This window comes from Neoarius graeffei, chromosome 12 (assembly GCF_027579695.1).
Source record: "Neoarius graeffei isolate fNeoGra1 chromosome 12, fNeoGra1.pri, whole genome shotgun sequence".
NCBI classification, from domain to species: domain Eukaryota; kingdom Metazoa; phylum Chordata; class Actinopteri; order Siluriformes; family Ariidae; genus Neoarius; species Neoarius graeffei.
Window position 1 is genome coordinate 70,840,185 of NC_083580.1, and position 16,946 is coordinate 70,857,130.

A 16,946-nucleotide genomic window follows, 5' to 3' on the forward strand; every position below is an offset into this window, starting at 1 on the left:
TCCGGGTGCTCCAATTTCCCCTACAGTCCAAAGACATGCAGGTTAGGTTAACTGGTGACTCTAAATTGACCGTAGATGTGAGTGTGAATGGTTGTCTGTGTCTATGTGTCGGCCCTGTGATGACCTGGCGACTTGTCCAGGGTGTACCCCGCCTTTTGCCTGTAGTCAGCTGGGATAGGCTCCAGCTTACCTGCGACCCTGTAGAACAGGATAAAGCGGCTAGAGATAATGAGATGAGATGTTATGTCAAAAGGTGATTGTCATCATGATCTGAGACAAAATCAGTATTCAGGAAAGGCCTCTTTGAGGAGCAAAGGTGGTTCAAGGACCTCCAGTTTGTCAACAAATGTGTGAGAAAATTATTAAAATGTTTAAAAATAATGTTCCTCAAGAAAGATAGGAAGAGAGTTGGATATTTTACTCTCTATGGTGCTTAATATCATTCAACGATTCAAAGAATCTGGAGGAATTTTGGTCCACATGGGCTCGGGATTACTTTGGCAAACCTTTGTCAAGCTCTACAATGCAGAGTTACAGCCACAAATACCAATTAAAACTTTACTGTGCAAAAAGGAAGCCTTATGTTCAGAAGTGCTGTTGACTTCTCTGGGCTCAGAGGCATCTGGGATGGACCATCACAAAGTGGAAATGTGTATCATGGTGAGACGATACAGGTGAGACGATTCCAGGTCTTTCTTGGAAGAAATAGATGTTGTGTGCTCCAGACCAAAGAGAAAAATGACCATCCAGACCATGACCAGGAACAAGTCCAAAAGCCAGAGTCTGTCATGGTACGGGGTTGTGTCAGTGCCCATGGCAAAGGTAACTTACACTTCGGTAATTGAGCATTAATGCAGAAAAGTACATTGAGATTTTGGAGCAACATATGCTGCCTTCAAGACGACATCTTTTCCAGGGATATTTCAACAAGACAATGCAAAACCACATTCTGCAAACATTACAAAGGCATGACTGTGGAAGAAGAGGGTGCCTGTCCCTTCTGTCCCCAGTAGAGAATGTGTCAAGAATTCTGAAATGAAAAATATGACAATGATGACCTTGTACTGTTGCACATCTTGAAATCTGTTTGCAGGAAGAATAGGACAAAAAAACAACACCTGAAACACTTCATCACTTGGTGTCTTCAGTCCTGAAATATCTTTTAAAGCAGATACGCAGAACCTTTATTTTTAAACAAATTTCTAAGTGGATAGTATCTCCATCCTTGACTCTTGTATGCTGCATAAATGGGAATAAAAAAATTTTTTTTTGAGAGTTAAAATCGACCGCAAAATTGGCATTGGAGCTGCCCCGCTGAGCCAGCCAGCCCTGAGTACGTGACGTCACTGCGGTAACCGGTTTTAAGGCCGAGGCCTTTTACAGCTATAGACCAAAGTCATATAAATAAAAATTTATGGTGAAGGTAAGAAATAGCGTTACCGACTTGCTCAACTAAGACTGATTTGACTTCACTGATTGTGGGTTGACTCTCATTAAAACAGGATAGGTGTTATAACTTATGCAACATACATGTACATGCATGCATTTTCACTGATAAAACATAAAAGGCTAATTAAATAATCAGATGAACTGAGATAATCACATTCTGAAGCAAATTAAATAATCTTATACCGGTAACTTCAACACACAATACAAGTTACATGTATTAATCTAAATGCAGGTAAACAACGTGTTGTTTTGGTTGTTTTTTTTATCCAAATGAGAGTCGGAGCTTACCCGTCTGTGTTCTCGCTTCTTGAAGGCCGATCTTGTGGCCAATTGTTTCAAAACAATCTGACTTTCAGTTGTTCATTCAGTTTTCCGTTCATTCACTTCTTCCACGTAAGGGCAAGATGGCAGCAATATCCAGTTTAGAAATAAGACGGCTTCTCCACTCATTCTCTATTTTGTCCATACGGAGTACTCCGTCTTTACTGCTCGGCTCAGGCAATTACTAAAACCCGAGACGGGACGGAACGGGATGTCACCGGTTTTAGCAACAATCACGGGGAGGTCACTGCCTGAGCGATATGTTGCATCCCGTTCCATCCTGGGTTTTACCAACAACCCTCAGCTCACTCCGGGACAACTGGTGCAACTGAACTTTGCTTTTAAAATAATAATAATAATAATAATAATAATAATAATAATAATAAAATAAATACTTTTCTTGTAGTTTTCTTTCCTTTAATTGTTGATACTGCACCCTCTTTCAATACGGGCTTATAGCCAACGCTCCTCAACAGATCAGAGGTCTCGTACGAGTCTTCAGTAAAATGTGCAGAGCAGAGGAGAGACCACTTCGTAGGCGCCCAATGTGCCCGTGAACTTCTCGCAAAACGCGTCCAAATCTTTGCAGTTTGAACATTCTTGGGCCATGAATGCAACGTAAATCCACCTTCTGTTGTGTTGCTGGCGGGTGCAGCAACACATCTACGTGGCATTGCGATAAATTATATCAAAATGGAGAATCAAAGTTGCAGTCAGCTCTGTGTTTTAGTATAGTGGAAATGGCAATGAGACCGATAGCCTTCCTGCTGTGATGTTACGGACGTCAAGGTCATTCACTCAGACCGCTACCTATATGAATTACTTTAATCGTAAAAATTACTGTATTACAACCCAGATTCCAAAAATGTTGGGACAAAGTACAAATTGTAAATAAAAATGGAATGCAATAATTTACAAATCTCAAAAACTGATATTGTATTCACAATAGAACATAGACAACATATCAAATGTTGAAAGTGAGACATTTTGAAATTTCATGCCAAATATTGGCTCATTTGAAATTTCATGACAGCAACACATCTCAAAAAAGTTGGGACAGGGGCAATAAGAGGCTGGAAAAGTTAAAGGTACAAAAAAGGAACAGCTCGAGGACCAAATTGCAACTCATTAGGTCAATTGGCAATAGGTCATTAACATGACTGGGTATAAAAAGAGCATCTTGGAGTGGCAGCGGCTCTCAGAAGTAAAGATGGGAAGAGGATCACCAATCCCCCTAATTCTGCGCTGACAAATAGTGGAGCAATATCAGAAAGGAGTTCAACAGTGTAAAATTGCAAAGAGTTTGAACATATCATCATCTACAGTGCGTAATATCATCAAAAGATTCAAAGAATCTGGAAGAATCTCTGTGCGTAAGGGTCAAGGCCGGAAAACCATACTGGGTGCCCGTGGTCTTCGGTCCCTTAGACGGCACTGCATCACATACAGGCATGCTTCTGTATTGGAAATCACAAAATGGGCTCAGGAATATTTCCAGAGAACATTATCTGTGAACACAATTCACCGTGCCATCCGCCGTTGCCAGCTAAAACTCTAGAGTTCAAAGAAGAAGCCGTATCTAAACATGATCCAGAAGTGCAGACGTCTTCTCTGGGCCAAGGCTCATTTAAAATGGACTGTGGCAAAGTGGAAAACTGTTCTGTGGTCAGACGAATCAAAATTTGAAGTTCTTTATGGAAATCAGGGACGCCGTGTCATTCGGACTAAAGAGGAGAAGGACGACCCAAGTTGTTATCAGCGCTCAGTTCAGAAGCCTGCATCTCTGATGGTATGGGGTTGCATTAGTGCATGTGGCATGGGCAGCTTACACATTTGGAAAGACACCATCAATGTTGAAAGGTATATCCAGGTTCTAGAGCAACATATGCTCCCATCCAGACGACGTCTTTTTCAGGGAAGACCTTGCATTTTCCAACGTGACAATGCCAAACCACATACTGCATCAATTACAGCATCATGGCTGCGTAGAAGAAGGGTCCGGGTACTGAACTGGCCAGCCTGCAGTCCAGATCTTTCACCCATAGAAAACATTTGGTGCATCATAAAAAGGAAGATACGACAAAAAAGACCTAAGACAGTTGAGCAACTAGAATCCTACATTAGACAAGAATGGGTTAACATTCCTATCCCTAAACTTGAGCAACTTGTCTCCTCAGTCCCCAGACGTTTACAGACTGTTGTAAAGAGAAAAGGGGATGTCTCACAGTGGTAAACATGGCCTTGTCCCAACTTTTTTGAGATGTTGTCATGAAATTTAAAATCACCTAATTTTTCTTTTTAAATGATACATTTTCTCAGTTTAAACATTTGATATGTCATCTATGTTCTATTCTGAATAAAATATGGAATTTTGAAACTTCCACATCATTGCATTCCGTTTTTATTTACAATTTGTACTTTGTCCCAACTTTTTTGGAATTGGGGTTGTAGATTTATTGTTAACGCTTAAAACTATTCCTGTGCCATTCTTGAGGTCTCAAGGCATTTATAAACAAAAAGTGAGGCCATGGTTCTACATAGGCCGGCACGGTGGTGTAGTGGTTAGCGCTGTCGCCTCACAGCAAGAAGGTCCGGGTTCGAGCCCCGTGGCCGACGAGGGCCTTTCTGTGCGGAGTTTGCATGTTCTCCCCGTGTCCGCGTGGGTTTCCTCCGGGTGCTCCGGTTTCCCCCACAGTCCAAAGACATGCAGGTTAGGTTAACTGGTGACTCTAAATTGACCGTAGGTGTGAATGTGAATGGTTGTCTGTGTCTATGTGTCAGCCCTGTGATGACCTGGCGACTTGTCCAGGGTGTACCCCGCCTTTCGCCCGTAGTCAGCTGGGATAGGCTCCAGCTTGCCTGCGACCCTGTAGAACAGGATAAAGCGGCTACAGATAATGACATGGTTCTGCATATATGCTTTAAGTGTTGTGAGAAGAAATGGCAACATTATAAAGTAGTAAATGCTTTACCGCCCCAACTTAAAAAAAAAATGTTGCTAGAGTTAACACTGAATTAAAATTCTTGAGGTAAAACATCACATAATGTGGTGCTGTGTTGTTTTGAGTACAACAGGGGTCAAAGATTATTTACAAATCATTGTTTTCAGTTTTAATTTCAAGTTCAACATACTGTTCAAACTTTTTCCGATTTGGGATTGTAATTTCAGCCACATACAGGATAAAATTAAATTAACCCCCCATATTATAATCGTGATCACATCCAGTAGGAGAGATTATAGCTTTTTAAAACTACATTTCCCAGAATACCTTGCCTATTGCCTCACACTTCCGGGACTCGGTTGCGCCCTGATCCGTGCTGTGTTTTTGATGCACTCTTTCCTCCTCTGGATTAATTATTTCATAGAAGATAAGCCTAGATCCTTGTCCTGCCCATCTGTTTTACTGTCAAGAGTCAGAAGTAAGCAAGGAAAACTATGCGGATTGTAAAATAAACTTTGTATGTTCAGTCATAAGACTTAAAGCAAATGATCCTCCACTTTTCTCAAGACAAAAATAGGCGTGTCTAGTGGGCAGGACTTTTTGACAGACGTATCGATAACCAATCGCTGTTAGCATATGATGTTTCCTGGCGTAAGCTCTCCCGTAAACCAACCTTTACATCGCGTACGTTCTTTTGAGTAGCATATACTTCAGCCAATCGTTTTATAGAATCCCGGACCGTAAGCCAATCCCAGTGGAAGATTTTGAACATAGGTGGGATAATACAGAAATAGACCGACGTCAGGGTAGGTTGTTAGAAAGTTAATGGCTTGGGGGAAAGAGAATATCTTCTCGCTTCAGGAGAGTTTGAGGGTTTTTCTGAAGTAAAACGGAATAATTTTATAAAAATATAACCCCAAAGAAAGTGAGAGGACAACGTTAGCTTTGCAAACATACATATTCTTTAAGAAAGTATGCAGGATGCAGTAGCCGGGACGGCAATGCTGACGGACGGCTTCGAGGACGAGATTGACTCGGTGACTCCGCGCTCCCCTGCGCTCGGGATGGGGGTTGGAGCTACACCAGGAGCCGGACTCGGAGGCCTCGGGTTGGGTGTCGGGGGCAAAAAAGTACGCTTGTTCGGCGAGCCAGGCGGGCCTGCAGCAGATAGACTCGATTTCAAACTCACCGCAGCTGCAGTGCTTTCTTCAGGGCCCGGATCCGGCAGCGACGAGGATGAAGTATCTGAGGTAAGCTATCATGTATTTAGCTAGCCAAGTATGCTCTTGTAATTCTAGCTCGCTAGTTAGCCTAGCTAGCTAGCATTACTGAACCAGAGTGACGGCAGAAGACTGGCTTCTTAAGCCATCACGAAATCCCTCAGTTACTCGAATTTAATTTAATTTAATTTAAACGTTTTACATGAAGCAGCGCGCTGTCATGTCTAGTCAGGAACAACATTTTAGTGCTATTCACATGTATAACTCGGACATTGTGTACAATTTCGGCGCTATTTCACGCGACCCACGTTGCCTGTTACGTTTCCAAATAGCTCGGGATTGTGGCAGTGCTAGCTACGTAGCTTAGCCTGTTAGCGTTAGCATTAGCATGGTGCTGCGACTGAGGAAGGCTGCGATTTGGGCCTAAAGACAGCAGTAGCGGGCAACGCCATCCATCGTCTGCTCCTCAGCCTTCAACAATATTCCTCGTGTAGTGAGTTCTGTCAGGCAGCTGGGCGGATTTGTTCTCGTTATATGGAATGTTAAAGGCAGAGTAACGTTGAGAAATGGAGCCATGTTTGTATATAGTGAGGCGTTTTGTTAGCTAGCTGCGTAAGTCTTGGATATTAGCTTTGAAGGAAGACTAGCTCGGCTTATCGGTGGTTATCTGGTTAGCAACAGCCGACTGTGTTTTTATCATTATTATTTTTCTTTTTCCCCCCTTCCTTTTGATTTGGGCTGCACCAAACCCGTGTCATTAAATCAAACTCTGCTTGTTTGCCTTGTAAAACAGTCCTGACGTCCACTCGGGTTTTTTTTTTTTTTCCGGCTACAACAAACATCTGACACCGAGTGTTGTGGAAAGAAAGACGGCGCTCCATGTTGCAAGTCACCTCAGGATAATGTCAACACCGTAACTAGTGAATTACCCGGAGGATTTGCTCATGTTTGGAGGATCTCGTTTACCATCAGAGGAGCAAGTCTCAGTCTGGGTTTGGAGACAAACCCATTAGGACGAAAGATCTGACAGGAAAGTAACTGCACATAAGTTTTCAGCCATGCATCACACTGACTTCAAACCTGATGGACGTCCAGGAGCTTTAAACTATAACTTGGGTTTGTTTCTGCAGCAGTATTTCAACCCTGTTATCATATTCGTTTCCTTGAGTTAAACTTTATTTTTGGTTAGTTATGACTTAACGTTTTATTTCAGAGAAGTAACACGCACTAAGAGTAATTAGAGTAACATTTAATAAACTCTCTAACCAGCTAACAAAATTATAAAACTTGATCATCATCTAACCATTGAACATTTGTATAGGTAATCGTATGGGACCGAGTAAAATTAAAGAGTGATTTCGAAGTTTTGACAAGTTCAAAATCATAAGTGAAATTGATCCTTAATTGTACTCGGGCCCTCATATGATTACTTTGTTATAATACATAGGGCCAATTCTGACATGACACGAAGACCACATTTCCACACACTATCATCTTGTTTCGTCAGGCTTTTGGACTTGTTTGGCTTTTTACCCATTCCAACAAACTCGCCAGTAGCATCTCAGAAATACGCCCCGTGTTAAGGAAAAAAATATCAGTAACATCAACTGTGAAATGTCTGCACACTCATACCATCATTCTGTGTGCACTGTATATATTTGTTTACTAATTCATCCTTGCACTATGCTGTCTATACATATATTTACCCTTCTACATGTACATAGCTTTTTGTTTTTGTCTACGCTTTTTATGTTTGTACTAAGAGAGCTAAGTGAAACCAGAGTCGTGTGTTCACATACCCGGCAAATAAAGTTTATTATTATTATCTGTTTGTTTATTTATTTTGCAAGTAATGTGATGCTTCTCAATAAGAATGCATATGTTCGTGCGCACACAAGTGTGTGAAAGTCTTAGACACCCTAAATTTATTTATTTATTCATTCTCACACACCAGGACAAATTTCGTTCTAGATATTTATAAACAAGACTTTGATATTGTCGAGTCAGGACAAATGTTTTATATATCCAGACACAAAGTGAAGAGTGAGAAAAATATTTGTATGTCGATGAAGAAAGCAACGTATTATGTAACAGTGAAGGCTGGGGGGGGAGAATAAGAGGCAAGCGTGTTCGTCAAAACCTCCAGAAGAACCGAGGCTGGTTCTGTAAGATGCTCAGGAAAACTAACAGCTCATTTCCTTATAAAACTGCACCGAATTGTATCGGAGGTTGCTGAGAAGTCCCTGAAATTGTAATAGAATGTTGTATTTTATTTTTTTAAGATAAAGGGTTGTTGCGCTAAATCTTGACTTTTAGTTTATTGTTCACTGCTCTTTAGAGTTTTTTAATGAAATGAAAGGTTTTGACTGTCTTTTTGAATAAGGATCTTTTTGTACAGGTTTTTTTTTTTTTGCACACCTGATGATTTTACCCCCGTCTCTATCTAGCGGACCAGGGTGTGTCCGTTGCCTGTTATATCTGGTAATGACTGTGAAGTCCCGTCTCTTGTGGTGCTGGAATTCGGTTTGGAATTTTTGGGGAGGTGTATTGAAAAGGGAGGAATGTCACGTAGCTGACCTCACCCTCAGGTGGAACCCAGACACTTGTCCAGATCCCTGGGTCACCCCATTAAACATGCTTCACGCTGGTTTTGTGTTTAGTCTTGGGTTTTTGTTAATGTTGAATGTGTTAGAGGTTTATAATAGGGTGCGGTCTCTGTGACGGATCATTATCGTGTTGAATTGCACAGCATTGGAGCAGGTTTTGGATTTGTGGTCAGATCTTTAACATGCAAATCATTTGGATTATATGGGCGGCACGGTGGTGTAGTGGTTAGCACAGTCGCCTCACAGCAAGAAGGTTCCGGGTTCGAACCCAGCGGCCGGCGAGGGCCTTTCTGTGTGGAGTTTGCATGTTCTCCCCGTATCTGTGTGGGTGTGCTCCGGTTTCCCCCACAATCCAAAGACATGCAGTTAGGTTAACGTGGGGCAGCCTTGGGCTGAGGTGCCCTTGAGCAAGGTACTGAACCCCTGACTGCTCCCCGGGCGCTCTGGTGTGGCTGCCCACTGCTCCGAGTGTGTGCATGTGTTCACTGCTTCAGATGGGTTAAATGCAGAGGATGAATTTCACTGTAAAGTGACGAATAAAGGTTTCTTCTTAACTCCCTGTCACTAGTTGGTGATTATCAGGTCACTGACATGCCTTAAAAAAAAAAAAATCAAAGGATGAAATACCTTTCTTTTTGAAGCAGCAGGACGCTGATTCAGGTGAAACTAACTTTGATTAGCAGTAATAGGCTTTGCTAAATACAACTCAAATAATGTTAATGTCTGTTAGCTAGGTTTTACAAAGAAGCGTTTCTGTTAGATGCGCTATATGTTCACATTTAGCTGAGAAGTCATGATGTTTAGGGCTCAATCTCGTATCCAGGTTGTTGACGGTCAGACCTGTGACTGAGAAGACCCACTGCTGAAGTTGTTAACCATGGGAATGAACATGTAGCAGAAATATGGATATGTCCAATTTTCATGTTCCCATCTTGAGTGATAAACTAGTTAATAAAAATTGTAATGCTGATTGGGGGGTGTAGCTTTTTAGCTATTAAATGTCAATGATTGGTGAATATACAACATGGTCATAGTTGTATTAAATTTCTGAAGCTCAAGTCCAGAAAAGTCAAACATCATTCAGTACACACCATTTGAAAAGTATCAAGTTGATTAGCTCATGTTTATGAAAATTCATTGCTGCAGTTGAGGGAATCCCTAATCTGAGTTTACAGGGCTCGGACCGGTTTTCTTCTGAAACATCGGATCACTTACAATGGTGATAATTTTTCTTCTTGTGCAATGTAGCTTAATTCATCATTATTTCTGTCTGAAATGCAGCATTAGGTACAGAAAAATATTGGCAGTTGGGACGTCCAACATCAGCCATCAGTCGATATGAAGTATTAACACTGATGCTATTGAAAATGAGTTTGGTGGATCTACAACTACAGTTTGATTGGAATACATTCAGTTTTTGTTTAGTAAATTAGAAAGTTTGTGTATATTTCTGAAAATGAATTAACAAAGGTTCTGGCTTATCATGGAGTGTTCTGAGAACTGACGGATAAAGAGTAAGATATTTTAAATAATATTGGCTGCCGTTGAGTGGTATATCAGATGTATTCCGTTCAGCTAGCATGATGTTGAACGAGTCGAAGATGAGTTCAGTATCATGTGAGCTGAATGGAATACATCTGATATACCACTCAACGGCAGCCAATATTATTATACATCTTCGTTTTGGGTGTTTAACGCGTCTTTGTCTTTCAAAATTCTCTCAAAATCTTCCATATTTAACAAAGCAAACCTGGAGGCTATGTTTGTTTACAAATTGCCACAGCCGCTCACTAGCGTGGAAGTTCTACGTCTCCGACGTGTCTCTTTTCCAGTTTTTTGATGTCCGTTGGTATGTTTTTCTCTTGTAAATATGCATGAAGAATATCTAATGAAGCTTTGGTAGCCTTTTGCGTGTTCAACTTATCTTTACCGGTGCACAAATAAATGATTTTTCTGCTGCGCATGGGCACACCTCGTTGAATATTCACATCCGCTCTGACGTGTGATGTCTTGACAACCGTGCAGTATCATAAACCATATTCAACGCTCATTCTCCATTGGGTAGAGTGACTTAAAGTGCACCTGACACCAAAAAACATGTTAATTTGTTAATTTCCGCCATATTGAGTTGAATAAAATGACAGATTTACTTCACACATCGTGCGACAGAATAGTAAGAAACATCGTTTTGAATGGCCCACGACGCAGATAAATCGATATCATGGCAAGCCAACCCACGGCCGAGGAAGAAGGCAGATATGACGTCGCATGCAGAACCGCTGACAGACATTTTCTCAGCTTCTCGTTGTTCACCAGTGCTTTGCAAGTGAATATTTTTGCGTCCGAGTCGTTTATTTTGGTGAATATGCCTGCTCGTTGTGTGGCTGGATTTTGCTCCAACGCCAGGGAAGCCGGGTATAGTCTGTATACCTTTCCCAAGGATCCTATCAGACATGAAGAGTGGGCAAAACAAGTGTGCCGGACATGGGAAATGTTTGTGTAAGTATCAATATTTATAACAAAATTTATATTTTCATTTGAAAACAGACCGTATCTTGGGAGGAAATGTCAGGATAGCTTTGTGTATAAAATCAGTCTATCATCTAAAATTTCCAATCACCGACGATATTAGCGTAAAGTAGGAATTTCATGAACATGACCAGATTGAATGAAGTATGAGGTTTTATTTACATGTAGTATACAGAGCCTTTGGTCACGAAAATATAATGAAAGATACTCCCAAATTATTATATGCAGTAATCCTGTTATATCATCACAAATTACAGATTGAATGAAGTCTGAGGTATTATTCACATGTACATAATATTATAGTATACAGAGTTCAGTAAAGTTGGAAAGATATTGGCAGATTCGAGCTTCCGGGATCAATAACTCTTAAGTGAAACGTTGTTAAAACATGCATATTTTCAACCGTAGTAAGATAGACAACGAGCTACAACCTAACTTTCATCAAAGCGAGCCATCCTCGGAGCCACACCAACAACATTAGTGTTTACGTGCAGCCGGCTGTGAGAGCAGCGCGCAGGGACCGTCTACAAAGTGCAACACCGAAAAGAGACGTTACAAAAAATATTCAATAACTTCACTGATACAGTGTAGTGTCACCAAACTCACTACACACTTCATTGATCCCCTACAGATTACACTACAACACTTATTTGGACAAATAATGCATTTGTCATAATTTCTGGGAATTTTTAATGGGAATATTAATCAATAACTTCATTATGATACAGTGTAGTGTCACCAAACACTACACACTTCATTGGTCTCCTACAGATTACACTACAACACTTGTATCATAGTGAAGTTATTGATTAATATTCCTATTAAAAATTCCCAGAAATTGAGACATGCCTTTCTTTCAAACCAAGTGTTGTAGTGTAATCTGTGGGAGACCAATGAAGTGTGTAGTGAGTTTGGTGACACTACACTGTATCAGTGAAGTTATTGAATATTTTTTGTAATGTCTCTTTTTGGTGTTGCACGTTGTAGACGGTCCCTGCGTGCTGCTCTCACAGCCGGCTGCACGTAAACACTAATGTTCTTGGTGTGGCTCTGAGGATGGCTCGTTTTGATGAAAGTTAGGTTGTTGCTCGTTGTCTGTCTACCTTACTACGGTTGAAAATATGCGTGTTTTGTGTTTTTAACAACGCTTCACTTAGAGTTATTGATCCCAGAAGTTCGAATCTGCCAATATCTTTCCAAATTTACTGAACTGTATACAGAGCCTTTGGTCACGAAAATGTAATGAAAGATACTCCAAAATATTTATTATATGTAGTAATCCTGTTATATTGTGTCAAATTACAGATTGAATGAAGTCTGAGGTATTATTCACATGTATTGTGTCCGAGTCGGAAATCTCGCCTTCTGCAGGCAAATCGTCCAGATACGGCTCAAAACGATAAGGCAAGATGCCACCCACTGCTTTGTCTTCATGTAATCCGAGATGTCCAGTGTCAACCTCAAAAAGGGCCTCAGTTTCTGAAGACTGGTCAGAAAATCGCTCCGTTTCGTCGGCCATAGCTGCCTTGAAGGCCGAGCAGTCGTTCTGCATGTGACGTCACGGCAAATATGGCGGCCACTGACAGCGGCTTGGTGCTTTGGCCAGATTGATGCAGCTGCGCACAAAGAGTTTCGTTCTGTTGGTGGTTAGTTCCATCATGAAAGTGATCAGTGGTGTTTGTAGTTTTATTACAGAAACCTGTTTTAGAACATAATTTTGCTGTCAGGGCGGCACGGTGGTGTAGTGGTTAGCGCTGTCGCCTCACAGCAAGAAGGTCCGGGTTTGAGCCCCGTGGCTGGCGAGGGCCTTTCTGTGCGGAGTTTGCATGTTCTCCCCGTGTCCGCATGGGTTTCCTCCGGGTGCTCTGGTTTCCCCCACAGTCCAAAGACATACAGGTTAGGTTAACTGGTGACTCTAAATTGGCCGTAGGTGTGAATGCGAGTGTGAATGGTTGTGTGTCTATGTGTCAGCCCTGTGATGACCTGGCGACTTGTCCAGGATGTACCCTGCCTTTCGCCCGTAGTCAGCTGGGATAGGCTCCAGCTTGCCTGTGACCCTGTAGAAGGATAAAGCGGCTAGAGATAATGAGATGAGATTTTGCTGTCAGGTGCACTTTAATGTACATAGGATAAGCGATATGCTATCAAACCAAATGAATGGAACCTGCTTGAAGGGAATAGAACACGTTTTTATTTAATCGAAAAAGTGTCCTGGATGTATAATAATGCTCATTAATACACTTGTGTGTATAAAAATTCTGACATGCATGCTTGTATTAAAAAGTTTAATGTTTGGCAAATCTATCTAACTTCAATCCGAGTTTGTAGATCTTGGGGGGGGGGGGAGAATGTGCCTGTTTTTCCATGGGTTTCTTTTGCTAACTGTGCCTGATTTTTTGAATAAATATTTCCATATTTGGAGTCTTAATTTGATTCTCAGTCTGAGCGTGGGTAAACTGATCTGAAGTCACGTTTGTACCTGTACATAAAATCGGCTATGAAATATTTCGTGGTATAGCGTGTTCGTGAGACGTGTTGTTGGATGGGATGGGAATCTTCTCGGGTTACCTGGCTGATCAGTTCTTATTCCAACAGTGAGATGATGTAATCTCCTTACAGAAATGTGCTCGTCACTGGGTAGATAAACTAGTGGTGGTTTTTTGGGTTTCATAACCAGCATCCTCTATTGCTAGTTCTTTGCCTGATGACGTGGTCATTTGTACATCTCTCAAGACCGTGAACTGATAAGACTGTATCAGTTTGTAACTGTTTATGCTTTTTGTCTTTTTTCCATAGAAATGAGAATAAACACATGAGAAAGCAGATACCGAGTTGCTAGATACAGTATGTCTCCTGTAAATGTTCTGTCTTTCGCAGGAAGCAGCACTCTGTGTAACAGTTGTACAGACACTTGTGTAGGATGTCGTGTCCCCCCCCACAGGTGGCTGAAGGAACCGGTGCCACATTGATCTCATGACCTACATGAGCACTGCTTATTCAGGAGCGCAGTCCAGTTAATGTGAATGCTACGTACTGTATGTTGTGGCATTTTAGGCGGATGCAATCCGACTCTCAGGCTCCACCTTCTCTGATTAGACAGCTGAATGTTTGTTTTGTGGCGCATCGATGGCAATTTTTTTAGACAGTTTTTTTTTTTTTCTACTATTTCTAGCAAAATGAGTAACCTACCTAGTACTGGAGAGCAAGACCATTTTATTTAATGCTGTTTGCTTAGTGAATAGTGAACACTGCGAGGCTTGTTCTTTTCATAACATCAGAGTTGACTTTAAACGAGTAAGGAATAACGCGTGCTGTTTTAGGGGGGGAAACCGCACACTGGTGTGTGATGTGGTACAACGCGCAAGCGGAGTGCCACTACAGGCCTCTGCATGCTCGTGCGACAAGACTTTCGCAGACAGCTTTTCGCAGACAGTTGTAATTTATTGTTGAGCGGGGATAATAGGCGTGCGCAATGTTATTCACCGGCACAACGCAAGGGGGCGCGAAGTCGCTAGGAGTAGTTGGTGGGTGTGGTAAGTGGAGTGTTTATCCTCCGGTTGATTTGATTTGATTTTATTCGATCATAATGTAAAATGAAGTACAAAATACATTAAAATCAGGATTACACAAGAAAGTGCAAGCACTTATTTCCATTGTGGTCCCATAACTTATAATTACTTATAATGACTAGAACTTTTTTTTTTTATAATGACTAGAACTGGAGTTGTATAGATGTACGTACTTCCTCAATCAACCGCTCTTCATGCTGCTCCATCTTCGCTCGTGTTTTTAAAAATGCCGGTCGTGAAAACAAAACAAACCGGGAAAGTAGGGAAGCGGAAGTGCGTGTACAGCGGGTAGAGTGGACCAATCAGAGCCCTCTTGTCTGCGAGGCTTCTGCGGTGGTCACAATTTTTGGGAGGTGCGTGCAGAGCGTCTGCGAAGGTGGGGGGGCTACGCAGACACTGTCTGCGACACCGTCTGCGAGGACTGGGTTGTCAGCATAAATTGGCCTTACCCCTTCGAAGTGCATTGTTTTTGTTTAACTGCATGGTCTGGTGTGTGGTGTTCTAGTTATCCCAGAGTGATTTGCCAACCATTGCAATGTTTGCTTTGTTGATGAACAATACTTCGCATTTTAACCGCTTGCAATTAGTTTTAATGTTGCAGATCATCTTGTCTGAGCGACAAGTTAGTTCCTGTTCTCACTTATGGCATATCTATCTGCGATAGTCATTCTTTCTCTCTCTAAAGTGCAGCTTGTCAATTTACCAAGAAACCAGAAAGCAAAAACTGCTGTCATTACAAAGAGCTTACAACGGAGCCATTTTCAATAAATGTTAAATATCTCTGAACAAAACTTCACATAAATTTAACAATTATTCCCTGAAGGCGAGGTGAAAATCGGTGAATAATAACTGAGACAAAGTCAAGGTTATTATTCACTGAGCTTGAGGCAGATAATGGTTTTGGTATAAACAAACAGGTGTCTTTTTTTTTTTTTTTTTAAATGCAACTGAATTAAAAAAAATCATTTTTTGAATTTTCAAAAGCAGCATGCAGATGTAGTAAATGCGTGGTGCATGCTTGTCACTTATCTACGCTGACTCACAAATACTTTTGTTTTGAAATGGATAAAATAAATCACAATTCCACCTTACCTTCTGAAAAGTTTTAGACCAAACTTCATAGTATCTTTAGTAGTTTTAGGAACAGCATTTTCTTTCATAATGCGTAATTCTTCCTCACTTGCATTGAAGCAATTGGTCGCAATTTTGCCGAGTTACTGGAGGTGATTTATCAAGCGATTTGGATTATTTCTCAATCAGCACGTGCTATTTCCTTTAATCCCCTCTAAATGTGTTTTGAATCCATTTATTAGTAGTCTTGGATTATGTGGCGTATCGGCCGTACAAGTCCTCGTTTACGAGCAGTTACTACAGCAACAATAATTAATTAGTATGAACCTGTCATACGTGTTACAACTGGAACTACTTTCTAGGTTGTGCTTTTCGGGGAAAGGATCTACACCCTCAAACCAGTGAGATTTGCGCATTCAGCTGCATTGTGATATAAATTGCATTGTGTTAGAGTAGAGTTGCAGAAAAAGGAGCTTTGTTTCACTCAGAAAAAGTGCTCCTGTACAGCTGGAAGTAAAGTACATTTTGCTGCCTTCTTTGTGTCAGAATTACTTGTAGTCAATGAGCAGGAGCAGCTGACCATCAAGAACGTACCAGCACAACAGAGAAGTGTTTGAACCGCTCTGAAAATCGCGCGTTTGAATCTGAGCAATGTCACAAAGGGCTCTGTGTGGGAGGGGTGGCATGCTCTACTTTCCCTGTCAATCACAGTGATGCAAGCCAATCATGGCTGGCTGTGTGGTTATGTATGCATAAGACGGTAGATAGTTCTTTTCCTTGTGTAACGCGCATCTTGGGGAGGAAGCACATGTTAGCCTTTGCCCTAACGATGATGTGGAGAGCTGGCTGATGAGTGGGAATTGGCCATGGAGAAAATTTCTTTCTTGCCTTTTGTAATGTATGAAGATGCTGTAGTTCCTCCTCTTGATGTTTCTCACAGACCATAGTTTGTAGTCTGTTTTGCTTTGATTGATTGCCATTACTAATTATAAAATGCAGCCAGATCGCTGGCGTCTGTCTTCGTGCATCAGTGTACATTAGGCTTACATCAACGACAATCACATGGTAATGTACTTGGACCAAAAAAACTAGATTCTGCCTAAATGAGCATGATATCAGACAGACACCTGATACTAGTATCTCTACTGATGGATCACTAAATGAATCACATGGTTTGTAACAAGCTTCCTGTGGTATGCAGGCCTTTCAATTACATAATTTGGGCTACACCCTGTTTTT

The 16,946-nt window shown here is 41.3% G+C and overlaps 1 protein-coding gene across 4 annotated transcripts in view; it reads left to right on the top strand.

The window, feature by feature from the left end:
• Window positions 1-5,102: 5,102 nt before the first annotated feature.
• ankhd1 (ankyrin repeat and KH domain containing 1) overlaps window positions 5,103-16,946 on the top strand; it is a 72,515-nt gene continuing 60,671 nt past the window's right edge. For 3 of the 4 annotated variants that reach the window (XM_060936353.1, XM_060936355.1, XM_060936356.1), the window contains exon 1: window positions 5,104-5,962. In XM_060936353.1, coding sequence (XP_060792336.1) covers window positions 5,687-5,962 — 276 coding nt within the window. In that variant the 5' untranslated portion in view covers window positions 5,104-5,686. Of the gene's footprint in view, window positions 5,963-16,946 lie in introns of all 4 variants that reach the window. The other variant, XM_060936354.1, reaches the window with a different exon arrangement.